This window comes from Etheostoma spectabile, chromosome 1, assembly GCF_008692095.1.
Source record: "Etheostoma spectabile isolate EspeVRDwgs_2016 chromosome 1, UIUC_Espe_1.0, whole genome shotgun sequence".
Classification (NCBI taxonomy): Eukaryota; Metazoa; Chordata; class Actinopteri; order Perciformes; family Percidae; genus Etheostoma; species Etheostoma spectabile.
The window spans coordinates 15,752,257-15,780,188 of NC_045733.1; the positions used below are offsets into that span (position 1 = coordinate 15,752,257).

Below are 27,932 nucleotides of genomic sequence, written 5' to 3' on the forward strand. Positions count from 1 at the left end.
ACACATGTCTCAAAACAGGCTCAGTGCTTTGAACTATGACCAATCCTCACTCAGATAACACACACTGTCACTGAGAACACACTGAGAGTCAAACCACTAGCGTCAAACACCAATACAGAAATTACAAACTTTCTCATCTTTACAGTTTTTACAATTTGAGTGACTTCACACTACTACATAAATAGTGGTGTTTCTGTATTTTTCAACTTGGACACTATTTTCCCATGCATTGGTGTATAATGGGAACCAAATTCTTTAAAATCCTTTGATATCTGTGGTCCAGTATTGAGTGAGAACGCTGTAATCAGCAGCCATGAACCAGGATGCAATGTAAAATGCACACTGTCAGTTTGTGTCCACTAAAAGTGTTGTTACTTTTTCCACTGACAGGCTCAGACTGTTATTCTAAGTGTCTGACAACATTATGGACATTTTCCCAACCGAGATAGACCTTTTTGTTATAGAGTAAGTAACTCTCAATCACCCAACTCGCCAGACTCCATTTAAATAGACACAAACGTATAGACAATACTGGACCACTTTCAAAAAGATTGGTGTTGCCATCAGTCACTTAGACACAAACACACAGGAACATAGGTTTAAAAAAAGGTAGATACCCTTGAACATGGGCTGCAATGGGAAAATTGCCATCACAGATTTCAGTATTTTTCAATACTTTCCACCACTTGCATTCGTTAGGACTTTTTTATATGTGATAGAGTAGACTTTAATGAGACTAGATCAGTTGAAAGAGTTTTTGTTGCAATTTGAGAAGGGTCATGTTGCATTTTGCCTGTACTAGGATGTTATGCTTTCATACTGATCTTTCTGCTCCGTGAGAAATGACAAGAAATGTAACCTGACCTCTTAAACTTCCTTTTTTGTAATTTTGTTTCATGTGACAGAAGCATGAACAACATACTGCGTTCTGAAATGGGCAGCGAGAACCGCATTGTTGCCTCACCCTACTTAGAAACAAGGGCATAACTTTGGGTTCAACATTGAGGGGGTGGGGGGAATTAAGAGCTCCACTTTTGAGCAAAATTGTGAGCATCGAACATTTCATTTTCTGCATTCTGGTGAATTTGTGCATTTTCTTTTCTGCATCAAGTTGTGATGCAAATGATACACGCACACACGCATACATACATATATACTGTATTTTTTTTTTTTGGTGGGGGGGGGGGGGGGGGATGAGGAAGAGGGAGGCACGAGCTAGCTTACTTGAATTACTTACTTTGAATGTCAACAAGAAGTCACATCACCCAACATCGCTTAGAGCACCAATGTTGCATTTTTCGGCTGCCCCCAAGTGGCCAAAGTCATAATCAAAACTTGTTTTGGATACACTTTATGGTCAGTATTTTTCAGCAATAGCCATTTAATGTATTCAATGCCTACATAATTGTGTGCCTGTTTTTCAAATCAGAACACTTGATTTGTACGTAGACATTGTATGTTGTTGGTCATTGTTGCTTTTTATATATTTTCCATGTGCTTATATAGGTGTATATTTTAGGCTTTTAGCTATTTTTGTCTTCCTGTAAAATGTTGTTGGACATGTGTGCAAGTAGCTAAATTGAGATAAATTTAAAACCAAATCAAAATCCTTTCATGTCTACATATCCTTATTCTGATAATTTGATGAATTTGCAACCAAACATTTCTTACTGCTGCTGCTTCACATTAGGTGATTGGTAATTGGAACACGAGGGTGACTAAGTCACAGAAAATACAATAAAACAACTCCCACTAGGTGGCAGAAACACATCAAATGAGCAGACATTAAATACCACCATCATGATGCAAACAATGATTTACTTATTCAACAAACATGGAGCAACATTGTGTTTCCAGCCACCGGATGGATAGAAGTCCAGCACTGGTATCAGTTGTCAACCAACACTTGATTACTGTTTGCTATTTGTGGGCAGGGGCGTCAAACTGGAGAGCAAAAGGGACCCCTGTACCCACAAGGCCCAACAAAAAGCTAAAATGAATGGCTATGGATGCTGGGAGGGGCCCATAGAGAATGCCTTTTTAGAGGGCCAAGAGTTTTGTTCATGGGTTTCTAACAGCTTCCTTTCTGCGCAGCGCTGTGGAGATCTGTCTGGCAATGTGAGACTAATCACAGATTGTCTGCCCCTCAGCAAGTTAATGAGAACATCTGACTGCAAAATATAAAATCACAACTTTATACTAAAAGACTAAAAAGCTTACTCGGGTTACAATTGTGTGAAATACCTTCGCTGGGAAACTCAAATAAACTAAAACAGTAGGACTTTAGTAAATATAAAAGACATCACATAAAATAGTATTAAAAATTGTAGATAGAAATAAATAGATATATATTAAATGTAAAATACGTTCAAGGCAAATACACATTTATACATGTGATAATTGAATACATGACATATAACTTTCTGCAAAGTGTCTTTGAGTATCATGAAAAACGCTCTCTAAATAAAACGTTTTATTGTTATTGTTATTATTATTATATAGCATAGCAAAACAATAAATAAGATATATTCATTGTAAATAAATAATTTAACAGTTCTTTATATGAGGTAAAAGCCTTGTTTTTGGGGCATGCTGCGGGGAAGGTAGGTAATAACGTAGCTGCCTCCAGAAGGAGGAGGAGGCCGGCATGGAGTTTTCGCCCTTCCAGGAGACACAGTGTCCAACCTCGTCAAGAAGCTGTAAGGCCTCTGGTAACAAACCTGATCCCAACACTGTCTCACTGTGCAACTCTGCTCTATACAGTCCGGCACTGCCTCTGCTACTGCTGCAACCAATCAGAGTTAAGATTATACACTGCTTCATTATGACTTTCAGGTAGATTTTCATTAGAGTATAACCTTGAATACGTACCTTTCAGACATTGCGATCAAGACAGAGACTGTAACCAAAACTCTTTTCCAAAACATTCTCCTGCCCTTTTCTGTCATTTTCATGTAGTCCTGCATCTGTGTTGCTCTTGTAACAGGTCAAAAAGGCATCATAGCTCGTTCCATCTAAGATGACAAAAACAAACAAAACAAGCTTAGGTAGGAGAAAACATGGCTGTCTGTGAGAACCACATACACCTGTTCACAAAAGTTTTTTAAAACGTAAATAACAAAAGTGAACAAAACGTGAAACATTTATCCTACCTGAGGTGTCCATTTTCAGCTTCATGTACACAACAACTGCTACAACAGTCACCACCACGACGCACACAATGCCAAGAGTGAGGGAGAGGGAGAAAAAAGACACTGTAGGGACATAAAGGACAAATAACTCAACTAACTTCAAATATTATTCCTTTAAAGTAGCAAATGCCAGATTAAACATCCATGTAATTTGAATGTGTGGATTAGAGATGTGTTTATTAAGTACAATTTAGGATCATTAGCTTAACTGGTTTGAGCTTTATGATAGTAAATTTAACCCAACACTGCTGGAAAGAACCATATACAATAGCAAGAATAGGAAAGCCAAAGCTGTATCTATCCATCCATCTCACATACATTTTTGGGCCAAGTTGATGGTGACAAAGCTTGAATGTCCAGACACAGATTCCAGTTTACAGGTGTAATTTTTTGATAGATCCTCCTCTGACACTTTTTTAAAGACGAGAGATGCTGTCATATTTATTTCTCCATCATTTTTTTCTCTGAAAAGAAAAGGACAAAGATTACAGTAACTGTGATGTGTGTGTGTGTGTGTATGTGTGTGTGTGCGCGTGTGTGTGTGTGTGTGTGTGTGTGTGTGTGTGTGTGCTCGAGTGGCTACGTATACCATTTGCTGACGGTTTCCTCAAAATACGTACTCTCGGTACAAATGTTGTGAAAGCCGGTACATCTGTGCAAAGTGTTTACCTTGTGTAATTGGAGAAAACTGGTAAGCTGTTGTCCGTTTCCACGAGAGATTTCCCACTTAACCAGAATACCTCATCAAAGTCTGAATACAAAACAGCTTTACAATCAATCACCTTTGGTGAACCTAGGAAAAGCAGAGTTTTTAAGATGATTTATTTTTATTTTTATTGAAAGCCATAACCACATGTATGTATGTGTATGCATCTACCCAATAAGACAGAAACTCACCTAAATCTACATGAAATACACCACTTTTGCGGGGTGAAACTATCACCGATTGTCCAGATTTGTCTGTGCAACAATTAGAGAAAACTAGTCAGAATTATATTGTTTTGCAAAGTAGGTTGTCTCATACAGGGAATTTGCTTTGGTGTATTGGTGCATTGGTGCATAGACAAGAAACAAATAAAATAGAATTTCTTTTTTTTTACAACAATTACAATAAAAACTAGAACTAAAAGCAGGTATGAAAAGGTCCAAGCCTCCCCACACGAGTCCCCCCTGGTCCAAGTCGCCCCTGATGACACGCGGAGCTCACGAAAGCGGAACCCGCAAAAGGAAAACCCAAAGCACGACGCTGAGCTAAGTGCGAGCTCCAAAGTCTGTAATGAAATGTAATGCACATAGTTTAACATGACAAATTTCTTCTGATAGCTTTTAGTCAGGTCCATCTGGAGAGGCTACCTATCAGGTTTCGTGCAGATTGGTCACACCGCCTAGAAGGAGTTGGAAAAAGTTGGTTTTGCACATTGCGCAATATTGCAAAAAACATTTTTTAGCAGAAAAGGACATGGCCTGTATCATTAGATTCAGCTTGAGTCAAGGAACACGGTGATGAAAGGGGTATAATGCGTCATGTGTAATGTGGGAGTTATAATCAAAAACTCGTGTGATGTCATTATAGCGCCACCTAGTGATCCAAATTTGCAATTTTTTGTATGTAAGGTCCATGAACATCTACACTGCAAATTTGAAGTTGCTCACATTAGCGTAAGTGGTGTATCCAAACCTGAGTCCCATAGGCTACGTCTACTTTCACAGATCAGTGCCCCATTGTAGGTGTTGCCTCGGGAGTGGCCCTGGATGGTATCCTCTAAATTTTGTAAAAATCGGATGAGCCGTTCATGAGATATCTTGTTGTACTTGTAGTGCCCCCTAGTGGACAATCTTTTGTGAAATTTGGTGGGGATCATCAAAGTGTCATGGGAAACCAGAATATAACGTTTCGCATTGATAACTTTTATTTTGGCAGAGATATGGCAAAGATATGTGTTTTCGTAGCTAGCTATACAAATTTGTTTGCGCGTAATTTTGATATTTACTACTACTTCTACTAAGACTACTACTAGTAATAAGGCAAAACACATTTGTTTCTGCTATAGTGCCATCTGATGGTGGAAGTGGGTGAATTATTTTGTCCGAGGCCCTTGCAGGGATCTGGACCAGTCCTGAAAATGGCATCCCCCGCACCATGTACGGTTTAGGCTGTAGTATCACTTTTAGGCGGACAAAAATATTAATCCTTAGGAAACAATTAGGTTCTACAGTTCCTCTGTATCTGTGAACCGTTTTGCATATCAAACGCCGTTCCCAGCCCCCTCTGGCTTGGACCCCTAAAAATACTATTTAAAAATGTTAAAATAACATTAAAAAAAGTACAAATCTGGGTGCCCAGATAGCTCAGCTGGTAGAGCAGGCGCCCATTTATAGAAGTGTACTCCTCAATTGAGAGTTCGACTTTGACCTGCGGCCCTTTGCTGCATGTCCTTCCCCCTTCTCTCCCCCCTTTTGTATCTTCAGCTGTCCTGTCAGTAAAGGCTTAAAAATGCCCCAAAAATTATCTTTAAAAAGAAAAAACATTAAAATCTATGGAGATCAGATCAAAGAAATATTCTTTTCTTACGCTTTGGTTGGATATCTAGCACCACTGCAAAGGTCATGTTATGTATTCGACCATAACACAGGTAAGATCTGGTACAGGTGTAGACACCACGATCCTTCTCTTCCACACTTGTGAAGTAACTGTCTACTGGCGATGGTTTGCCCTCCTACAAGATGGAAAATTAAGATCATATTCATAACGGGAAATTAATTAAAATCAGCCACAAATAGAACAAAACTCCACAGTCTGTAAAAATTAATGATTTGTTTTTATTTTCTCAAATCTGATGGGTTACAACATGCAGTCAGAAGTCCTGACTACATTTCTGGAGTTAAAATATGATACATTATTTCTGCTGTGTTTACATACCTTGTGCCATATAATGCCATTGCTGGTAATATTCGGGATGTTTTCAGCAGGTACGTTCACATCAGGGCAATGCAATGTGAAGGCCTCATTTGTGTAACGTGTTGCAGGGTACTGGAACCTCTCTTTGTACTCTCTGGACTGTGTTGTGACAACTGTCAGCCTGAACCAGGCGCTGGCATTCCTGCCATGTCATCAAAGCAAAGATTAATATCAAGGTTTCACTTTACATTTAAATCACAACCACTAACTATGAATGTGAAAATAGAGACGGAGAGTAGATCCAGTTTGTTTTGGTATTATTTGGCAAAATCTGTATATGTCTGCCATCACCACATTATAACAGCCCTTTAATGGCAGTTGGTTTGTAGCTGACAAGGTTTCATGCTGCCAAACGGCAGAATTTGAAGCAGAGTGAGACCTGCAGTTCTCCCTCTTCCCTCTCTGTCTAGCACCTCCCATAAGGTGAGCACGGGCATGGGCACCACTAATCATTCATTTCGTACCAATGGCATGCCGGTATATAGCAGCAATTCTATGAGACTGACCTTTCTGTTTTCTTTGGAAAGCCCTTTGAGATGGTATACTGTGATTTGAGGCTCTATATAGCTACAGAAACATTAACTTAAAACAGTCGCAGCCGTAAACTAGGGTTAACAGAAGGCTGAACTACTGTAAAAGATTTTGTTTGGCGCAAATGTCGAATCAGTACTTTTGAGGGAGACCAAGATGCAATGTGATTCTTTATTCAAGAGATCAAAATTAGGTCCGCAGAGTAATGAAAGTTAATACAGTTTCAGATTCTTATTGAGGCCTATAGGTTGTCCATCCTTCTCTCCTCCAATCAAAAGCCCTTGGCATTCCCAACGGAAAACAGTTCTGTAGAGTTCAGATAGTCTTGCATTGCCAGACCTACCTTCACAGCGCTGCGGAAGAAGATCTGGCTAGTCCACACAGCATGGGAGAAAAACATGCTCTGGTTTACTGACAATCACAATTGTCTTGGGCGGCGCTAAGTGCCAGACTCAATGACGGTGGAGGCTATGCAAAAAAGAAGGAAGTTGTTCTGGTGGAACCATAGACTGTATATCCTGTATAAACTGTCTTCAACGTTTCCAGGCCAAGGACCCCCAAAGTGATGGCGAGATGCAGTGGGGACCACCTAATTATATATATTGTATAAAATTGTGTTATATCAAACTGGTCCTATAGTGCCATGTGTGCATTGATGACTGAAAGACATCTTCTGCCTCCATTTATCTGTTTACTACAGTGTGTTGAATTCATGTTAATGTGTATTTAAAGACATTTCAATTAGTGGAAAAAATTGCAGGGGGGGAATATTAAAAAAAGTCTAATCAACCAAAACTTTTGCGACCCCCATGCAGTACCTCCGCGGAGCCCCTAGGGGTCGCGGACCCCCTGTTGAAGACCCCTGCTGTATATCATTAATGGACAGCTCATGTGTGATGTCACCCATTGGTTTGTGGAGATCTGATATGAGCATAGACAGTTAAGAAATGGACCGACAGATTGTTGTGGACTGAGACCAGTGAAGGATATTAGAAGCACTTTTCTGGTGATGTGTTATTGCAAAGCCTCCACCTGAGCTTTACGACGTAGATGTGACGTGAGCAATGAGTCTGAAAGTCTGTGTCAAGGTTGCCTCATAACCACGCAATTTACCGTTGCATGGTCAATAAATCACCTTATTGCCAGGAGAAGCACGCAGACAGTTTGGACTTCCATTAGCTGTTTAGGTTTGATTACTAATGTTAACTAGCATGTTAGATAGCAATAATTAACCTGTGCCTATGTTATATCATAACATGTACTGTGCCTACGCTCTCCGTCTCTGTTGATGGGGAATGATTGAGATTTCTCTTGGCACAGCTAGGCTCCCTGTTGGAATTCAGATAGAATGCAGGTTTAAGTTACTCCCGCATTTGCAGCACTTTGCCGAACCGGATGTGCTGTCCATTAATATTAACAGTCTATGGGTGGAACTTGTGTTCTGTGTATTTTTTAGTCGTGCAAGAGAAAATTCCGATTTGGTCTCAATTTAACCTGCCGAGATCTGAGGGAGCAGTTGACCCTTTGTCCTCATACATTGACCGGAGTTTAGAATGCCAACACAAAGAAAGCGGAATGTCAAAGAATGAACAATCCTGAAAATGAAAAGTTGTCCATATAGACTAGGGTTCAGATAACCTTGCCCGTCCACCACATTTCCGCTTCCTCTCACACAGCCTCAGGTTTTTCCTTGTTTGGAAGACAGCAGTAGGCGGTGCCACGGCTTCGGCCTCTAGTCCTTGTAATGCAGCCATGCAAAAAAGGAGACTCCAAAAGTTATGTGAGATAAAACGTAAACATGACAAACTAGCCGGTGTTCTAAAGGCTAACCACAGCAGACCAACTCTCCCAACTGTTTTCCATTCCTATGTTTACTGTAATTAAGTCTATCATCTGATAGTCCATCCATCCATCCATCTTCGACCGCTTATCCCGGTGTGGTCGCTGTGGGGCAGCAGCTCCAGTAGGGGACCCCAAACTTCCCTTCCGAGCCACATCAACCGCTCCGACTGGGGGATCCCGAGGCGTTCCCAGGCCAGGTTGGAGATATAATCTCTACCTAGCCTAGGTCTTCCCCGGGGCCTCCTCAGCGGACGTGCCTGGAACACCTCCTAGGGAGGCGCCAGGAGGCATCCTTACCAGATGCCGAACCACCTCAACTGGCTCCTTTCGACGCGAAGGAGCAGCGGCTCTACTCCGAGCTCCTCTCGGATGACTGTGCTTCTCACCCTATTCTAAGGGAGACGCAGCCACCCTCTGAGGAAACCCATTTCGGCCGCTGTTACCCTGGATCTCGTTCTTCGGTCAGACCCGCCTTCATGACCATAGGTGAGGGTGGAACGAAAATTGCCCGGTAGATCGAGAGCTTGCCTTCTGGCTCAGCTCCTTTTCGTACACGGTGCGATAAACAGAATGTATACCGCACCGCTGCTCCGATTCTCCGACAATCTCACGCTCCATAGTCCCCTCACTGCGAACAAGACCCCAAGGTACTTAAACTCCTTCACTTGGGGTAAGGACTCACTCTACGAGAAGAGAAAGCACTCCATCGGTTTCCTTGAGAACCATGGCTCAGATTTAGAGGTGCTGATCCTCATCCCAGCCGCTTCACAATCGGCTGCGAACCGATCCAGAGAGTGCTGAAGGTCACAGACCGATGACGCATCAGGACCAATCATCTGCAAAAAGCAGCGATGAGTCCTAAGCCCACGAACTGCAACCCCCCCCCGCCCCGACAACGCCTCGATATCCTGTCCATAAATATTATAAAAAGGATGGTGACAAAGCACAGTCCTGGCGGAGGCCAACCCTACCTGGAACGAGTCCGACTTATGCCGAGAACCGGACACAGCGTTTGGTCATACAGAGATTGGATGGCCCTAAGAAGGGACCCTCACTCCATACTCCCGCAGACCTCCCACAGTTTCTCCGGGGGACCCGGTCATAGCCTTCTCCAGATCCACAAAAAACATGTAGACTGGTTGGGCATACTCCCAGGCTCCCTCCAGGATCCTTGCGAGAGTAAAGATTGGTCCGTTGTTCCACGACCAGGACGGATCTGCATTGTTCCTTTCAATCAGAGGGTCGACTATGGGCGAACCCTCCTTTCCAGCACCTTGGAGTAGACTTTACAGGGAGGCTGGAAGTGTATACCCCGTAATTGGCCACACCCTCTGGTCCCCCTTTTGAGAGGGGACACCACCCCAGTCTGCACTCCTTTGGCACTGTCCCAGACTTCCAGCAATGTTGAAGAGGCGTGTCAACCAAGACAGCCCCTCCACACCCAGAGCCTTCGATTCTGGACGGATCTCATCAATCCTGGGGCTTTGCCGCTGTGGAGTTGTTTGACTACCTCAGCAACCTCCACCGGGATATGACGATAACCCCCATCTCCTCCAGCTCTGCCTCCACCACAGAGGACGTGTCAGTGAATAGGAGTTCCTCAAAGTGCTCCTTCCACCGCTCTATTACCTCCCCAGTGTGGTCAACAACGTCCCATCCTTACTGTATACAGCTTGGATGAGTCCCCGCTTCCCTCCTGAGGTGGCAAACGGTTTTCCAGAAGCACCTGGTGCGACCGAAAGTTTCTCAGTCTTCGATTTCCACACCCGCTGCTTTGCTCTGTCACGGCAGAGGCTGCAGCCCTTCGGGCCCGTCGGTACTTGCAACTGGTCCGGAGTCCTCGGGATAACATATCCCGGAAGGACTCTTCTTCAGTCGGACGGCTTCCTGACCACCGGTGTCCACCGGGTGTTCGTGGGTTACCGCCCCTTGAAGCACCTAAGACCCTAAGACCACAGTCCCCGCCGCCGCTTCAGCATGGAAACTTTGAACATTGTCCACTCAGGTTCAATGCCCCCAGCCTCCATAGGGATGCACGAAAAGCTCCGCCGGAGGTGTGAATTGAAAGTCCGTCGGACAGGGGCTCCTCAGACGTTCCCAATTACCGCACTACGCGTTGGGCTACAGGTCTGTCCAGAGTCCTCCCCCACCCCTGACCCAAATCACACCACCAGATGGTGATCAGTTGACAGCTCTGCCTCTCTTCACCCGAGGTCCAAAAATACGGCCTCAGATAGATGAAACGATTATAAAATCGTCATTGACCTTTGGCCTAGGGTGCTCTGGTACCACGTACATATGAGATCCTATGTTCGAACATGGTGTTGTTATGGACAATCCATGACTAGCACAGAAGTCCAACAAAACAAACCACTCGATTCAGATCAGGGAGGCCGTTCCTCCCAATCAGCCTCTCAAGTATCTCCATCATTGCCCACGTGTGCGTTGAAGTCGCCCAGCAAAACTATGGGTCCCCTACTGGAGCCCCATACAGGACTCCATTCAAGGTCTCCAAGAAGGCCGAATACTCTGAACTCCTGTTTGGTGCATATGCACAAACAACAGTCAGAGTTTCCCCCCCTCACCGCAGGCGTAGGGAGGCGACCCTCCGTCCACGGGGTAAACTCCAACGCAGCGGCGCTCAGCCGGGGCTTGTGAGTACCCACACCGCCCGCGCCTCACACCCTGGGCAACTCCGGAGTAGGACAGAGCAACCCTATCCAGGAGTACGGTTCCAGAACTGAATGGGTGAGCCCATGGGATGGAGATGAGGGTGCCACGTAGCTTTCGGGCTGTGCCCGACCGGGGTCCGTGGCAAACCGGCCACCAGGCGCCGCTGACGAGCCGCCGTCTGGGCCTGGCTCCAGACGGGGGCCCCGGGCCTCCTCCGGGCAGGGTCACTCCCTCTCTTCCTCGGTCTCTCATAGGGTTTCATCTGATAGTTCAGCCTTGAATTAGCTGCAGCCTTTGGCTACAGTAAACAGAACTTCACTGAAAGAACGTGCATGTGTATCTGCACTGGCAGAACAGCCAATAGGAAGGCTGCCCATTTCTCTCTCTCTCTCTCTCTTTCTCTCTCTCTCTCTCTCTCTCTCTCTCTCGCTCTCTGAAATGACCTGTGATTGGCCAAAGTCTCCCTTGACAACTAGATTTTTTAAAGCCTAAACAGAGCCAAGGGAGAGAGGCAGAAGTCCAGTTTTCTCTCAGTCTACTTGAAAAACAACATGTGGAAAGATTATCATAGATTCTTTGCCCAATGACACCCAAGATAAACTGCCTATCCCATCTTTAAGATACAACTACTAATAGAATTACTTATGTAAAACCTCATATGTCAGTGATCTTAGTAGCCTCTAGCCAAAATAATCCTTCAGGAGTAAAATGTGTTTAAATGCCTTAAATTTACAGTTTTGTTCCATGCCTGTCTCAGGAAGGAAATACGTGCATGTTATTAACTGTGGTTTCTGTTGAAATTTACCTTTGAGTGCATGAGTAATTCCCCTGATGGTTTACAGAAGCACTAAGAATCACAAGGCTCCTCTCGTGAATCAGCATGCCCATCTGCCTCTGCTCAGCTGATGGCACGTTGTTGGTCAGATCCATGACCTGGGTGGTGTAACTGGTCCAGGTCAGTTTGGCATCACCATGATCATACCCCCTGTAACGAGGGCAGTACAACGCCACTATCTCACCGTCCTTGACAAATATCTCTCTGGGTCTCCCGGGAAACACACCTGCAAAGTGTCACAGATGTTAGTTAATTTTACTTAGTAAAACTAGAATTTTAGGTTACCAGAGTAACCACAGTAATCTAACCAAGTGAGGTGTCTTACTATAGAAAGTCCCCTCAGGCGTGACTAATCATGGAAGATCCAATAACACCACATCTGTCAGAAGATAGCCCAATCATTTTAAGCTGTTACAAGCTAAAAATAACCTTGATGGTTTGCAGAAAATATAGCCGACACCCAACTCACCTCGACATGCTAGCTAACGTTCCATAGTGGTAGAAATAGGCAGACGTGAGTCACAACAGCCACAATAGAAAACAACAACCTGAGCCTGAGCAAATATTTCTTCCAAAAATCCACAAATCTTGACACCAGATCTCCACGTTCAACAAAAATCCACACTTCAGCACAGCTGAGGAGCTTGTGTAATGTATACAGGAAAGAAAGTTTGAATAACACAGGTGTTTAAAAAGGGGGTTAGACTGGCCCATGCTTCCATGATTAGTCACACTTCCCATAGTAAGATACCTCACTCGGTTACCTGAGAACATGAACTTGTTTGTGGAAATTGAGAAGGAAATTCCAAAGATTATTGTATGCCCACACAGTGACTGAAATGTGACTGGTTAGTCTTGTAATCAAAGTATCTGTTAATGGACAACATACTGCTGTTAACCAATCAGAGCATTGCTTCAATTCTGAATGTACAGTATAAGATTATCAAAAGGAAGGGTTAGACATTTGCCACATATGCACTTGCCAGCCGAGAGTTAGATAAAGCTTGACAACACTCTCATGTCTGTGCGGAGAATATGAAGCTGTATCAAGGTAGCTTAGTTTAGCACAATTAGTGGAAACAGAGGTTATGTGCGAGAATAATTCTCGACCGAGTGCAATAAAGATAAAATCTTGTTTCACCATGAAGTTTCCAGTAACCATCAGAAAGTCGAAGAAGTCACTGCACTTAGTGCCTCACATAAATTGTTATTTTTACTTTGGCTTTTGTACATACAAAAAAAGAAGTATCAAGTATTTGTACTTAGCTTGGATAAACATTTCCTAGTCATGTCCACAGCTACAAGTTTGTTTTGGACCACTCGCACGCCATTGGACCAATGAGGTGTTAAGTGTCTTGCTCAGGGACACATGGGTTGATGTCTCACAGTGGAAATCAAACCCAGGTCTCCCACAGATTGTACTTGTGGTTGTACTTTTTTTTTATATATAAGTAAACAAGTTTGCAGCTGCCAATCTTTTCATCTAAACCTCAACATACACATTTGTGAATTAATACACATTCAGATAACGGGCACATGAATATTTTTTAAAAGTGAAAATTGTAATATACAAGTTCAGATTTTTGTTCTAAAAGTTCTCATAATATATTCTACTCTCTTGCATTTTGCTTACATATAGCTTGATATATACTATTTTGCCCTTTGTGAAACATTATCATGAGTTTGGTTGATGAGACTATAGTATTATGACACAATCTGACCACATCACAAATTGTGGTTAAATTAGGGAATTGGGAAGTTGGTCAGCAGCTTCTGCTTTAGTACTCCACACTGATGACTGCTTTGTACGCTATATTTGGCATTTTTATGACCATGGTTGTTTCACGAGGATTGTTGATATTTTCCAGCTGCAAAAGCAACGCTGGTTTTGCTCACCTTGTGAGTTTGTGTGTGTGTGTTTGTGTGTGTAACAATGCAATGTGATCTTGAAGACACCTATTGTAGCGAACACTACCACAGAGGCAGTTTTGAGTACTTTGCCAGGTGTTTATATGTTTGTCGTTTTGCAGATTTTGTCACTGCAATATATTCAAAATCTGATGCAATTCAACACTCAACACTTTACAGGTGTGTAGTTAAGATCAAAATGAAGGCAGAGTTCAAAGCTTGGTGTGGTCCGAGCAAGGGCGCCAAAAGTAAGTAGGTAGGAAGTAGGAAAGGGGCCATTACGACTTTTGGAATGTAATACCTGGACTAATGAAATGTTATACCTGTTATGTAATCAAACCAGTAGGGGCAAAAAGGCCTAGAATTAATTACGATCCAATATTTGTTAAAATATATTTTGTCAGTCCCTGCTCTATAGAACAATATTTCCAAGTAATATAATAATCAATTAACATGACCTGACCCCAATTTACCATTGTAGTTTGTCGAGGTAAACTTAGTTTGAAATACTTTATAGTAGTTTAGTCCAGTGGATTCCAAACTATAGTACAATACCCAAAGGGTCCCAGGATAAATCTCAAAGGATGGACTGATGAGAATTGTCGTGTTAAATAAATCTATATTATTTTTTGGACTTTTTGTAAAATATGGGATCATTTTTATAGTGATCCCCCCCCCACCCCCCCCATGAGGAATTCTAAGTAATGACAACAAAACTGTCGGCGCATCCACAAGTCTTCGGTGACCGCGCACCACACACCTCCTCTTCCACACAATGGCTAGGAGCCAAGAAGGACACTGAGGATTACTAAAATATGCTTGAATGAAATGAACGTTCATTAATGTTAAAACTTTACTTTTCATACTAAATCAAACGTGTCTGTAACTTGAAACAAGCTAGCACGAACCGCTGATAACCTTACAGTATAACGCTAGAAGTCAGGGCAGGGAGGAAGTAAAAATAAATCTCTATTTCTATACCAATAACAAGGCTCACAATAGCTGTGCAACCAGTAACAGTACCATAGCTCAAAACCAATGTTCGGGGGTTTGACTGGTCATGACCGTTTTCCAAAGATGGCGCCTGCCTGTATACGTGAACGGTACAGTCATTATAAAACTATCTTTTTAATAATCTGTCTGTACACTTACAAAGTTCTCAATGCTTCGGTTTATATGTAGGGACCCTCGTTATGCCACAGTGGAAGTGTGGTGATATTTTGAGGCTCGTTAGTAGTATCGAAATAGCGATTTATCTTTACTTCCTCCATGCCCTGACTACTAGCGTTATAAGCCAATCAGAGGTTTGTGCTAGTTTGTTTCAAGCTAGAGACACATTCGATTAATATGAAAACACATCCCAGAGAACGGTGGACTCGGTACACGTTATTAACCCCTAGGTTCATTTTAAGCCAGAATTGTCCTTCAATTTGTTATTTTTTTTAATTCTGAGGTTTTTGTGTAACACCTTAATTTAAAGTAACTAGTGAAATTAATTAAAATAATACAATTAAGTGAAGAGCACAATATTTTCTTCTGAAATGTACTACAGTTTAAAGTTAAAGTTACATCAAATGGAAAAACACAAATGTAAAGTACAAGTATAGGCTACCTCAAGTTTGCCACTGGAGTAAAGTATTTTCTTACATACTAAGACTGACTAGGCACATTTATTAATATTGTATTAATGTAGGACTACAATAACACCTAATGAAACAAGATTAGGTAATAAGTATTCTCATTTTGAATGATGAATTTTTATCTCAAATAGTCTGGATATGCCTGTTACAGATGTTACAGATGTACACATTATTCAACCTGTCTAATGACATCAGGAGTGACGGAGTAGTCAGTATCATACCTGTCAATAACGTGAGGAGAATCAGGAGTATTTTCACAGTCATGATGAGAAGAAAGCACGTCAGGCTCCAGTCCAGTGTCTTCTTGGAAACTCCTTGGTGCCGTTCTGTGGAATTACAAATGAGTTGAACATTGACCTCTTTTATAGTCAACCTAACTGAGAACTGAAACCAAAAGGAGTGATTACATAACCAGCTTCTTTTTTTTAGCCTGTTTTACTCCTGCCATGTTATTATGTGAGCTCCATTTGGAGATAAGCTCCGGAATGTCATTTGAGCAGCATAACAAAATTATAAGTTATACTATGTCTTACTCTGTAATTGAAAATAGAGACCTAAATACACAGGGTGGAAACAGGATCTGCAGCAAGGTGTGGTTCAACCAAATTAAGGTGTTTTTTTTTTTTTTAAATGAAACCATATAAACCTATTCTGGTACAATTTCAAAATACAATTATAAACTTCAAAATAGAAACACTTTGTCCAAATTCCCCCAAATGCAAAACCCACCCCCCTTTATTTAATTATCTGAATTTTACATTTTTCATTCAGCTGACTATGAAATTTTATTTTCTGTCAACTGCACTTGCCAACATTGAGGAGTAGCCTAAACTGCTGTTTCAAAGTCCTATGCTTCTGCACACTGCTACTCCTAAAATTAATTAGGGGCTGGTTATTGCTTTAGGGGCTTAATTCTTTCTGAACTGGAAGTATGGAAATCTGGAAAGCAATGCTTCACTAGATTAGGCTTGTTTATTCATTCTTCTTCATATTCCTATTCATCTCAGCTGATTGGCTGGCTACTGATCCCCTCCCAGTTAAACAGTCATTTTTATGCTTTTCTTTTACAGCCTGACAAACGAGGTAGTGTCAGGAGGTGGTTTGTGTTACTTTTTGACATATCAATCGATCAAACTTTATTTCTGTAGCATATTTTCATAAAAGTTACACAACGTGTTTTGTACAAAAGAGACAAAATAAGACAAAATGACAGACCCGTACACTAAAGATTACAGGTTTTGTTTTCGATTCCTAAAAGACAGTGGGCACAACGTGGGCATGGCAAGAGAGGACATCCAATGTGTTGGCAGGATTAGCCCCACAATGCTTTGTTACTATTACATTTCTTTAGTTTGTAACTTAATACTTTTTCCAGAAATTATATAAATTACTACAGACAAAATGTGTGCATGTCTGTACATCATGATTTTTATTTGTTCTTGTTTGCCTTGAAAACTGGTTACGTTATAAATAAAAACAAATTCATGTGAAAGAATTACTCTTTTCTTTACGTATTTTATAATTTTTATTATAATTTTTATAATTTATGATTATTATTCTAATTATTCCAACTGTAAAGATTAAAAGTGTTTGTAATTTCTGACTGGCAGTGTGTTCTGATTGACAGTGTGTTACTGTGGCTTGGAATGAGTTTTGCAGGATGTATGAACTGTTTAGTTGACAGGTGACTCAGGTGACACACACACACACACACACACACACACACACCAGAAGGGGGCCTCCTCTGGCGTTTTAAGGACCAACACTCATATAGAAAGCAAATAATAAATATCTGTGCAATTATGAAATAAAACTGAAATAAATTAATTTAAATTTGTTTTTATTAAAAAAAATATTTATTCAATAAACTATAACAACTGATTTATATATTTTTTTATATATCTTTCCCCTCATTTATTTATTTTAGGGTATATTTAATGAATATTTATTTATGTAAGTCTATTTATTTATTTATTTAAAACGGACTAAAATGGCATTCCGTATAAACAATCCACAAGAGTGGCCTCTGTAGGGGAGGTTATTCCAGACTGCAGGTTTTATAATAATAACAATAATAATAATATTTATTTTAATGATTGTTTTTAATTATCAATATGAAAGTCTGAAGTTAAAGCAGAAATAAAAAGGTTAAATCGAGTCCACCCTCCTGAATATGACGTTGTTCGGCTTCCAAATAGCTTAAATGTGTCCAGTATTATAATAATGAGGAAACATGAACTTCTTTGTTGTAGTTTCATGAGCTGCGCTGCGGGGGTGCATTGCTACGGGCAACCGCGGCTCTCAAGTGCTCGACGTGATCTCTGGCAGTCACAGCCCAGCAGGGAGACGACATTACTTACAGGGAAAAGTACACAAAAAAAAAATAAAAAAAAAACTTCATCCTTTTTGTTCTGACGGTTTAACAGCTATGACTGACATCCTGCGGCTGGTTCCAGAAGCGGACACACGGACTTTACCCACTCTCTCCCAGCTCTCTGAAAACGGTCGGACAACCCTCCACCCACACTGTTTCTGTAATAATTGTGTGGCAAACTGTTTATTAAACTGCTGGTACTTTATATTCTGTGTAGGCTACACTGCTAATGAAGTGCGCATGCGTGTCCTTGTCTCCATTTAACCAAATCTAATGTGTTTTTTCCAGATATTAACTGTATTTGGGCTGATATGTCCGCATACATTGAACGTCAGATGACCTTACAGAAGGTTAGCGCATCTATCTATCAATCTATCAATCTATCAATCTATCTATCAATCTATCAATCTATCAATCTATCTATCTATCTATCAATCTATCAATCTATCAATCTATCAATCTATCTATCAATCTATCTATCTATCTATCTATCTATCTATCTATCTATTTAGCACTTTGAGATTTGTTTAAATGTAAAGTGCATTACAAATAAAATGTATTATTATTATTAATATTATTATCTGTCTATCTACAAATGGATTGATTGATTGATTAAATAAAACAGGGGGTCAACCTGGCAGGACTGGGGACCTTCACCTTCTCTCAGCAGAAGTTGGACATAGGAAACAAGTTCACAATGATCCAAAGACCCGTCTTTCTCCTGGCGGGGAAACTGGTCCAGTCTCTGGGTTTAAAGCAGCTCAGGCCACTGGCTGCAGGTGAGCCCCTTTTTGAAGAAAAGCTATACATACGGGACTTCTGAAGATTTATTTAATCACAAACTCATCTGAAAAACAAAAAAAGTGCCACCAAATGGACAAAATATACACAATCAGGAAAACTAACTACACGATGTAACACTTTTTGATTATTTTACCAGAGATTTCTTTTTTTCTGGGCCTGTGATGTCACACTCCGATCTGACAATCAGAATCTGATGACAGCTGGTGGTTAGGTCGCTGTAAATCAAATCTGATCGAACAACAAAGTCCTGATGAAACAAGCTGAGATGAGTTTCTTAGTGTAAACTCTTAATAAACAATAACTTAACTTGTTTTATGACTTTAATCGTTGCCTATTTACGCATGAATTTATAATGTTATAGAAAAATAAGATTTTAAGCCTCAATTTGAAGTTGAATGGGCTTTAAGTAAAAAAAAAAAGGAAGAAATGAGAATTTTGGAGAATCAGAGCTACATTAAAATAAGGATTATATTATTACATTATAAAGGTTTGTTGGTTTGTGTTTATGTCCCTTACAGCAGCACACCTACCAGTTGTGAAACTGAACTTCGCAGCTGTGTCACAAGATACTCCTTTCAGTCGCGACGTAGTGGAGGGCTGCATTAGAGAAACTCTTCTTCTCCTCTTCAGAGCTTTGGCCTCTGAACAAAATGTATTTCTCAACTTCCAGGGAATTGGAGTTTTGTCCTTCAAGAACAACAAGGTGACTCGCCTACTTCTACTGTATTTCTAAGTACACTATGACCACTGCTTTTCTGGTAAATCTAATCTCATCTGATGTTATTCAAAGGTGCGGATGAAGTTCAAGAAAGAATTTATTAATGCCATGGATGGAACCGGGCGGCTGCTGTTAGCCTTTAACAATGTGAGTATAAAGAAGTACATTTTGCGCATCACAGTTAGTATGTTACACTGCATGTTACAGTACAGTATATAATGAAGGTAAATCATATGTATATACAGATCATCTGTACTTTTGCCCCTGCAGAGACCGGGGAGCAGTGTCTCTTTACTGTCTGGTGGCCTGTCCAGGCTGCAGAGGCCACAGACTGCCAACCCTGTCGCCTTGCCAACTGTCTGCTCTCCTCAGCCGGACAACAAAGCCGGTGACAAAGATCTATGGTGCTTGTCGCCAGCTCCAGACCAGAGGAATGCAGGAGGTGAGAGAGCTTTTAGCGCTAAATTAAGTATTGAATCAAATCCAGATCCTTTCAAATCTCTAATCAACTAGCTGCAAAGGAAAAATATTGTTTTTTTATCGTAGCTGAATCTGAAATAAACGTGGTGGAAATTATGTTTATTCTCGTTTATCATAAAGGCAATGTGTGCTAATGGCATCAGCTGTTTGGAGGAAGAGTTATTGTCATTTTGGGGAAATAAGGCATATTTGATTTCTTGCTGAAATGTTAGCCTACTCTCCGTTAAACATAAAGCTACAGGCAAAGGCCGATTAGCTCAGCTTAGCATAAAGACAGAGTGAATGAGGAGGGAACAGCCTGGATCTGTCCAAAGATAACAGAATCCACCTATTGGTGCTTCTGAACTCATTAATTAACACGTTCTATCTAATGTTTAATCCATACTAAAGACTAAGTGTGAAAATTACAATTTGTGTTTTTTTGGGGAGCTGTGTGCAACATTTCTTGGGAGCAGTGACTTCCTGGAGTCTTGGCTGGTTGCCTGGGAACCTTTTGGTAACAACAAGACTCAAGGAGGGTTTTGTGCATACAGGCTAGTTATTTTTCCAATGCTTCCAGCTTTATGCTGAGCTAAGTGAAGGCTATAGTGAGTAGCTTCAGTCGACCCCATAAGGAATTCTAAGTAATGACAACAGAACTGTAGGTGTGTCCACATCACTCCCACCCCTCCTCCACACAGTTGCTAGTTGCCAAGGAGGACAGGGTCGATTATAAAAACAAACATGATGGATCATTATCTTCACTTGAGTTTCTGCACGTGAAAGTTGGCAGACAACATAATATTCTGAACATAGCCAGACTGAGAAATACAGCAAAGTTGTGTGGAGCTAATAGTCTAAATAAGCTTTGTATCAACGCGTTTGGCAATGGCTTGAATGTAACAGACTTTTATTAATATAAAAAGGTTACACATATAATAAGGCTTTAACCATTTCATTGCTGTAGCTTTCATTTTTGTCGTACAAACATGAGAGTCGTATCAATCGTCTCATCTAACTTCCTCTAACTTTGTCAGGAAGGAAAAAGTATTATAATAAGTATTTCCAAAAATGTCAGCCCATTCCTTTCAGCTATGTCAATGCACTTGAAGAACTGGTTGCACCAGCAGTTTGAGGGAGAGCACCGGTTCTCACGTTATACAAAATGACTCAAGCTTTTACTTTCCATTTAGTGTAGGCTACGATAGGCAATGTTTAACAATGGACAACTCTACAGCTAGATATAAAAGACTGAATTTGTTAGAGATTGATGAGTCTAGACATTTAACCTGCTGTAGTTGGAACTGCTATTGAAACCCATCTCTATCAAAAACAAAATGATTAGGATGCAACAAAGGTTAACATACCGCAAAGATAGAATAGCTGTTGAGTTCAGAAAGACAGAATCAATAACGATAGATCTGGAGCTGCCATTTCAAGCTGCTCTAAGCGATGTTGGGTGACGTTACTTCTTGTTGACGTTCAAAGTATTATTTAAGTAAATTAAGTATTTTCAAACAAAACAAGAACACTGTTGGTGTAGCTTTGTGGTGCAAGTGGGCACAGATTATTTTTGTTGCCGTTTGTCGACCTTGGGCTGTCTACAGAGACCACGTTTTTTTACAGTGTGTTCTGGGGACAGGCAGCTCGCGGCATGTGAGGAGATGTTGGCTGTATGTGACAACAAATGTTGTAGCCTAAAACACGCATGACATCGCTTAGAGCACCTTTAAATAGCAAGAAAAGTTCCGTTATGTTTAGGAACAGTGAACCTACTCAGACTTGTGTGTCTCCACAGAAGTTCCCCAACAGAGAGAATCTAAATCTCATCAGCCACTGCAGCCTGCCAAGATGAAAGCTGTCAGCCTGTCTGAAAACCTGAATCCAAAACCACCCATGGAGGCCACAGACAAGTACAACACACACAAAGACACAAAGACACACAGACAGACAAGCACACACAATCTATGGGGAGGTATAGTTTGCAGGTAGATGAGTCAGTGAGAACTGAGAACTCAGTGGAGGTCTTACATTGTTCCAGCCCTTAGACAGCTTCCAGCTCCATCAATGATGCACAACTACCTGTGGGACAGATTTCTCTTCTGTCATTACCTACCTGCACTGTCCTGCACTGCAAGCAAGTGCACACACGAACACACACACACGCACACAGAAGTAAAGAATCTGTTTCCCCTCCCAGGCCCATAACCTCCATGGCACCAACAGAGGTCACTCCAAAACTAGAGGAACCTCACGTGAACATTAGCTGCTCTGGCCACAACCGTGCTGGACAGGTGAGTATTTGTCACAGACAGTTTAAAAAGTGGGCAAAGCCACAGTGGTGTTACCTATTGGTTTGTGGACTACATTTTTGAAGCCCCGAGTTTGGCATTTTGGAAAGCTGGAGCTTGGGAGGATACGCATTGCTAAGCCTCTATGATGATTAACATGTCACTATGGTAGCGACTTGTTAATCACAAGGTAGCCACCACGGCCTAAAGCATAACCTACATTATTATCTATTTTACTCTAGGGTACACTTACGCTTGGCCCAGTTGCCTTGAACCGTGTCCGGACATGATTGTTTACTGAAGTGAGAAGTAGGAACATTTCTCCATAGACACATCAGAGTTAGTTTTGCAACCAGTGGAGTCGACCCCTGCTGGCCAGTAAAACGAATGCAGGTTTAAGGCACTTCAGCATTGGCTTCACTTTTCAGAGCTGTAAGCTATGTCGACTTTATTTTTATACAGTCTATAAAAGCCAAACAAGCATTCTCTACAAATTCGAAAGCCTGTGAGGAAAATGAAAATAACTACATGTTCACATTTCTAATTATCACAGCTCATGATTGTAACTGTCGTTTCTTGTCATCATAGGAACTGTGCTACCTGTGTATGCAGCGGGCACAAAGAAATGTTCCAGTCTATCTGAGGCAGCAGCAGCAGGCCGAGGAGAAAGTGTACGAGAAACTCTTACTGCTTGAAGAACAAAAGAGAGACAAGCAGTACATGGACGAAGAACAGGTGTGGCGTGACCCGTGTGTTTGCGTGAATGGATGGTCTGCACGTGGTGTGTTTGACAAGGACAAGGATAAGAAGTGAAGCAAATACGCTTCTCGCATCATTTGTGCAAATCAATCTGTGTTAATTCCCCTATAGTCTCGCTTTGCCAGTCCTTCCTACACAGCCCCACACTGCCCTCCAGTGTCTCTGGCTATTCTATACACCATCCATGGGATGCGCTCTCGTTAACTGGCATTTCTTTAAACTAATCACAATCATGATGGGCGGTGCTAAGCACCAGCCGCTGCAAAATAGCCTCGGGAAGGAAGTTGTTTTGGTGGAACATGTGTACGTTCAAAGTCTGTTTTAGTCGTGCAACAGAAAACTCAGATTCAACAGATAGTCTAGCTAGCTGTCTGGATTTAACCTGCAGAGATCTGAGGAGCAGTTAACCATAGTCCTCATAAATCAACCAAAGTTTAAATATTCAAGCACAAAGACAGCGACATGTAAAGGACATCCGGCCGAGAAGTCATCCGGCGGCAACGGAGTAATCCCGGAAGCGGAATGTTGTCAACAGACTAATTCCCCTGAAACATCCAAACAGCCTTTTTGAGCTGAATGTTCATATATATAATTAATTTCATCAATCATTTAATTACTGTAACACAAACACAGCAAAGGCTGATGAGAATGTTGTTAGTTTTGTTGGTTTGGTCATAGGTACTGGATGAAAGTACATTTTGAGCTGATGAATGTGCTACATGAAGGGAATCACAAAAGGTATTACAACTGATCCTGAAGGGAACATGAATGAACCAAAAAGCCATCGATCAAATAGTTATTTATTATTATAAATAATCAAGATGTTGCAGTCCGGACCGACTCAGAGACTAACATTGACCTTACCAGAGTATTTGCGATTTGTGAGTGCTCTGAGGATTCCTTTGTGGTTTTTAGTCAAAGCAAAACACAGACTGTGGATGGAGAAACTGCTTGTTCCATGGTCAGAGGTAGAAGTAAGATTAAACTCAAAGCATTATTTCAAGAGAAAGTAAAAGCAGCAATAAAAACACAAACAATAAAAATATCTGAACAATTGAGGCGTTAATGGTGGTTCCAGACTGGTTGGTGCCAGAGAGCTGAGAAAACAGCTTTATCCTCTTTACAACACTGGGAAAGAGGTGTTGGACATGTGGGATGTTGAAATTTAAAATTTAAATAAATTTAAGTGCTTTGCATGTTGATTTTGCCAATATTATTTAACGATTCTATAAAACCTCTATCTGAAAAAAGTTCATATTTTACCCTGTATATGTCATGATGATATGTCATTTTATGATGATAAAAGGCGTGTGCTTTTGTGTGTTCATCTGGCAGGAAAAGCTGAATGAGCACCGTCAGCATGCAAAGCAGGTTGCTACATTCAACCTGAAAATGTCAGAGAAGAAAGAGAAAACTTACAGTCCTCTCTTCCCTGTGAGTAGAACCTGGATGTTAAAGTGTTACGAGTTCAGTCCTGGTATTTTAGGTAACACTCCTTGAGATGCTAGTTTGTAAGAAGTACATCAGAACAGCGTCTGTTTACAGTGAAGCTAAACAAACTCATGTTGTTTTGCTGAATCTAAATACATATACTGAATGGCTATTACAGAAACAATGCAGAGCATAAATACCAATCTTACTTTAAACATGAAATAAGATTGATAAACTTTTGTCACTCAATGCATCGTTTTAAGGTAACTCAAGATTCTTTAGCTGTGCTAAAGTCTTCTCTGGGCTGCTTGTGTTTAGACTTCATTTGTCTTCCCGGCTCGGCCCTTCACTCCTGCCAGGAGGATCCAGCAGCATCGCTACATGAACGAGCTTCAGGGCCAGATAGAGACACGGCGGCAACATGATGCTCAAGACCAGCAGAACCGTCGCCTCATGGAGCGTCTAGACCAGGTCCAGCTGGTCCAGGAGTGAGTCCGTAACAGCGGCACCGCTCTGGCCTTTTATACAGTCATCTGTTGTGATAAATAGTGTGTCATCTGGTGTTTATGTGTGTGTTTTAGGATAGCTTTGCAAAAGGCTAAGCAGCTCCAGCAGAAACACAAGCGAACTATGCATTACAAGAGGGCTCTGGACACTCAGGCAAGAAAATGTCTTCACAAAGTTGACTTTCAGACTTTAGCTAAATATGTGTTGTGAGTATTTTTTGTAGTCTTTGTATTGTAGCAGTTACAAACAAAGCACCACAAGCCATTTAGTAAACAAACAGTGATTTGAGTTCATGAAGTTAACATTAGGTTATACGTGTTCTTGCGTTTCAACATGTTTTACAAACGCAGCAATACTGGGTCATTGGTTTTTAATGTTAGTTTTGGTTAACATAATAGCTCTGAATTGATCTTTTACAAAAATAATTTTGATCCTTCTATATTTTCTATAATATCTTCTATATCTTCTTGGATTGTTAAAGCATCTCAGGTCCAGAGAAGATTACCAATGTCTAACTGTGCTGTTGTGTTGTTCAGGTTGAGGAAGGTTGTAGGTCAAAGGAAGGCAGCAGAATAAAGTTGCCGCCCATCCTGTGCCAGCAGGCTACCCAGACCAAACACTTAAAGCATTAAAAACATGTTAAACTGGATCTGGTTACATGGTTTATTGCACTATAAAAAGATGCCTGAGTCACATCTTGTCCTTAAACTTCCATTTAAATAAACCATTTAATTACTGGATTTACCAGAATTTTTCCGACCTTGTTAATAAAGAAGCATAGTTTTACACAGCAAAGTCTTTTTACAGGTCTCGGGGAGCTGACTTGTGATGTCACTTGACACAACAGAAAACTTTAATGTTAGAAAATAGAAATCTGGGGGTGTGGAGTTCTGTCTGGAGCCCCGTCCTCATCTCTTAGGCAGCTTAAGGCTACATTAGCAGCTACTAGCATAACACTTTGAATCTGGGACTGAACTGTCAGACGTTGTAAGGAAGAAGAATATATGGCACATCAAACAATAGCTCTGGTTCTGCTGCAAAGCCATATTTAAAAAAACTGATACCCAATATATTTTTGGGGATAACAACAAAGGGCACCAGCAAAGTAAAATTCACTGAGCTTTGTTTTGACCTTGTGGGCTCAAAGGAACATGGCCACCACATCACATCTGGCCCAGAGGCTGTATTATGCCATGGTCTGGTAACCATAAAACTGAAATGAGTCTGTTCTTTCCTTCAGGTGGGAGATAAGAAGTGCACAGAACCTCCAGAGTGCCAGCATGACAACTCCGGGTTTAACCGCTGTGAGACAGCAGCCAATAACGCAGAGAGCCGACAGAGGGCACAGAAGGTCTTATTGCTGCCATAAACTTCATTTTTCCAGATGTGGCCTCTTGCAGATGTCCGAAATAAGAAATCATAGTTCTCAGTAATAGTAATTATCTAAAACCTAAATCATACCTAAAGTATTTGTGTAAACGTACTTCTTTTCTACCACTGGTTTTTGGTTGATAGGCCAACAAATATCCTCAGGCCTGTTATTGTAAGTCACACACATATACAAAACACACATTAGGTGACCGATTATTACTTATTTTGTTCTAACATTGCTCCAAACAGTATTATTTCATTAATCCTGCCTCCATATTAGTGTCCTTCAAAAAGATCTAATATCTGTGTTTAAGTTCATGTTTTCTGATGTAAGGTACTGACGTGTGTTATTTTTTTTTTAATTGATCTACTATTTTATAAAAGTTGATGTGATTTTATTTTACATACTGGCAGCTCTTCCAGGTAAATTTCAATGCTGCCACTCAGAGGAAGAAAGAAGAACTGCACAACCGCCGAGAGCAGCTGGAGAAAGAGAGAGAAGTTCTCAAACACAACAGAATGGAGTGAGTAAAGGCTGGATAACAATCAAGAGTTAGAGAAAAAGCAGCAACCTTGGTCCAAAAATGTTTTCTTTCTGTGTAAACTAGTTTGTCTTTCTGTGGTATTTTTTTTCTGTCCAGGTTAATATTGGACCGCATAAGTCACTTTGAGAAGAAGCAGGACATCGGTAAGTCACTGGAGGACGAGTGGCGGCGTAGTGCAAAGCTCAAACACCAGCGAGAGGACGAGGAGAGGCACTTCCAGAGGTGTGTAGATGTAGGACTACCTTGCAACTGCATAAACATTCACCGATGCATTTACATCTATTTAAATAATCATACGCTAGGTGGTACTTAGTCTGACTCAGGCAGGGGCCAGTAACATTCTGACAGTATGATAACCTTCAGCATAACTATCACTGTTTCCTGGTATTGCAATGACAGCTTTACAATGTGTTGTTTTTAAATGTCTGGATAAAAAGACTAACTTTTTTCCATTGAATATAATATATTTTATTTTTAAACACACTGCGCACTGGCAGGGAGAGGGATTTCTTAACTGCACTTTCTGTCTTTGACGACTCCGCTAATCCCACAGGAACGGCATGACGGCAAATTTTAGTGATTGAAACCGTGACTTTTTCAAACCGCGGTATACCCTGAAACCGGTAAGCGGCCAATGCCTAGTCTGTCTGGCGTTGAAGTTGTTGCACCCTGGGACAATGTTCCTTATTTTAGTACCTAGTTTCAGACATGCTATCTAAGACACAAACAATTGGCCCATTTTGAAATCTTACATACACAAATTTAAAGTGGCTTTATTAAAGGTAAAACATATCCAACTTTGAAAGGCTGTAACACTGCACACATTGCTCTAATTGTGAAGAAATGCTCTCCTGAGTTTGGCTACAATATCTGATATCTGAGTGATGTACTGGACCTTGGTACTGATCAGGGCTTGAAGTTAACTTTTGGCAGATGGATTTTTGAATAATAAATGACCCACAGTCACTTTTTGCCAGCCCTTTTTTGCCTCACGAAGGTGAAAAACAGGAAGTGGTGTTTCTCTATGAGAAGTATATACTGTCCTATTCATGGTGGCCTTCTCATAGACATTGCGCTATCATCACGGGCTGTAG

At 41.1% G+C, this 27,932-nt stretch overlaps 2 protein-coding genes across 3 annotated transcripts in view; one reads left to right on the forward strand and one right to left on the reverse strand.

Moving 5' to 3' along the window:
* Positions 1-15,963, reverse strand: part of LOC116670819 (X-linked interleukin-1 receptor accessory protein-like 2) — a 23,755-nt gene extending 7,792 nt beyond the window's left edge. Inside the window, exons 1-10 of one of the 2 annotated variants that reach the window (XM_032501611.1) lie at positions 15,801-15,963; positions 12,002-12,257; positions 6,112-6,292; positions 5,764-5,908; positions 4,089-4,151; positions 3,861-3,984; positions 3,510-3,655; positions 3,153-3,254; positions 2,872-3,014; positions 1,723-2,785 (exon numbers count right to left, since the gene is read on the reverse strand). In XM_032501611.1, coding sequence (XP_032357502.1) covers positions 2,875-3,014; positions 3,153-3,254; positions 3,510-3,655; positions 3,861-3,984; positions 4,089-4,151; positions 5,764-5,908; positions 6,112-6,292; positions 12,002-12,257; positions 15,801-15,843 — 1,200 coding nt within the window. In that variant the 5' untranslated portion in view covers positions 15,844-15,963 and the 3' untranslated portion in view covers positions 1,723-2,785; positions 2,872-2,874. Of the gene's footprint in view, positions 1-1,722; positions 2,786-2,871; positions 3,015-3,152; positions 3,255-3,509; positions 3,656-3,860; positions 3,985-4,088; positions 4,152-5,763; positions 5,909-6,111; positions 6,293-12,001; positions 12,258-15,800 lie in introns of those variants that run through there. The other variant, XM_032501541.1, reaches the window with a different exon arrangement.
* A 1,889-nt stretch (positions 15,964-17,852) lies between these two features.
* The window catches only part of LOC116670254 (coiled-coil domain-containing protein 81), an 11,396-nt gene continuing 1,316 nt past the window's right edge, over positions 17,853-27,932 (forward strand). The window contains exons 1-15 of the mRNA XM_032500728.1: positions 17,853-18,083; positions 18,242-18,303; positions 18,579-18,732; positions 19,276-19,460; positions 19,548-19,622; positions 19,746-19,944; positions 21,733-21,847; positions 22,135-22,228; positions 22,814-22,960; positions 24,320-24,418; positions 24,734-24,903; positions 24,997-25,075; positions 26,163-26,273; positions 26,708-26,817; positions 26,935-27,060. Of these exons, the coding sequence (XP_032356619.1) occupies positions 18,008-18,083; positions 18,242-18,303; positions 18,579-18,732; positions 19,276-19,460; positions 19,548-19,622; positions 19,746-19,944; positions 21,733-21,847; positions 22,135-22,228; positions 22,814-22,960; positions 24,320-24,418; positions 24,734-24,903; positions 24,997-25,075; positions 26,163-26,273; positions 26,708-26,817; positions 26,935-27,060 (1,802 nt within the window). The 5' untranslated portion in view covers positions 17,853-18,007. The remainder of the gene's footprint in view (positions 18,084-18,241; positions 18,304-18,578; positions 18,733-19,275; positions 19,461-19,547; positions 19,623-19,745; positions 19,945-21,732; positions 21,848-22,134; positions 22,229-22,813; positions 22,961-24,319; positions 24,419-24,733; positions 24,904-24,996; positions 25,076-26,162; positions 26,274-26,707; positions 26,818-26,934; positions 27,061-27,932) is intronic.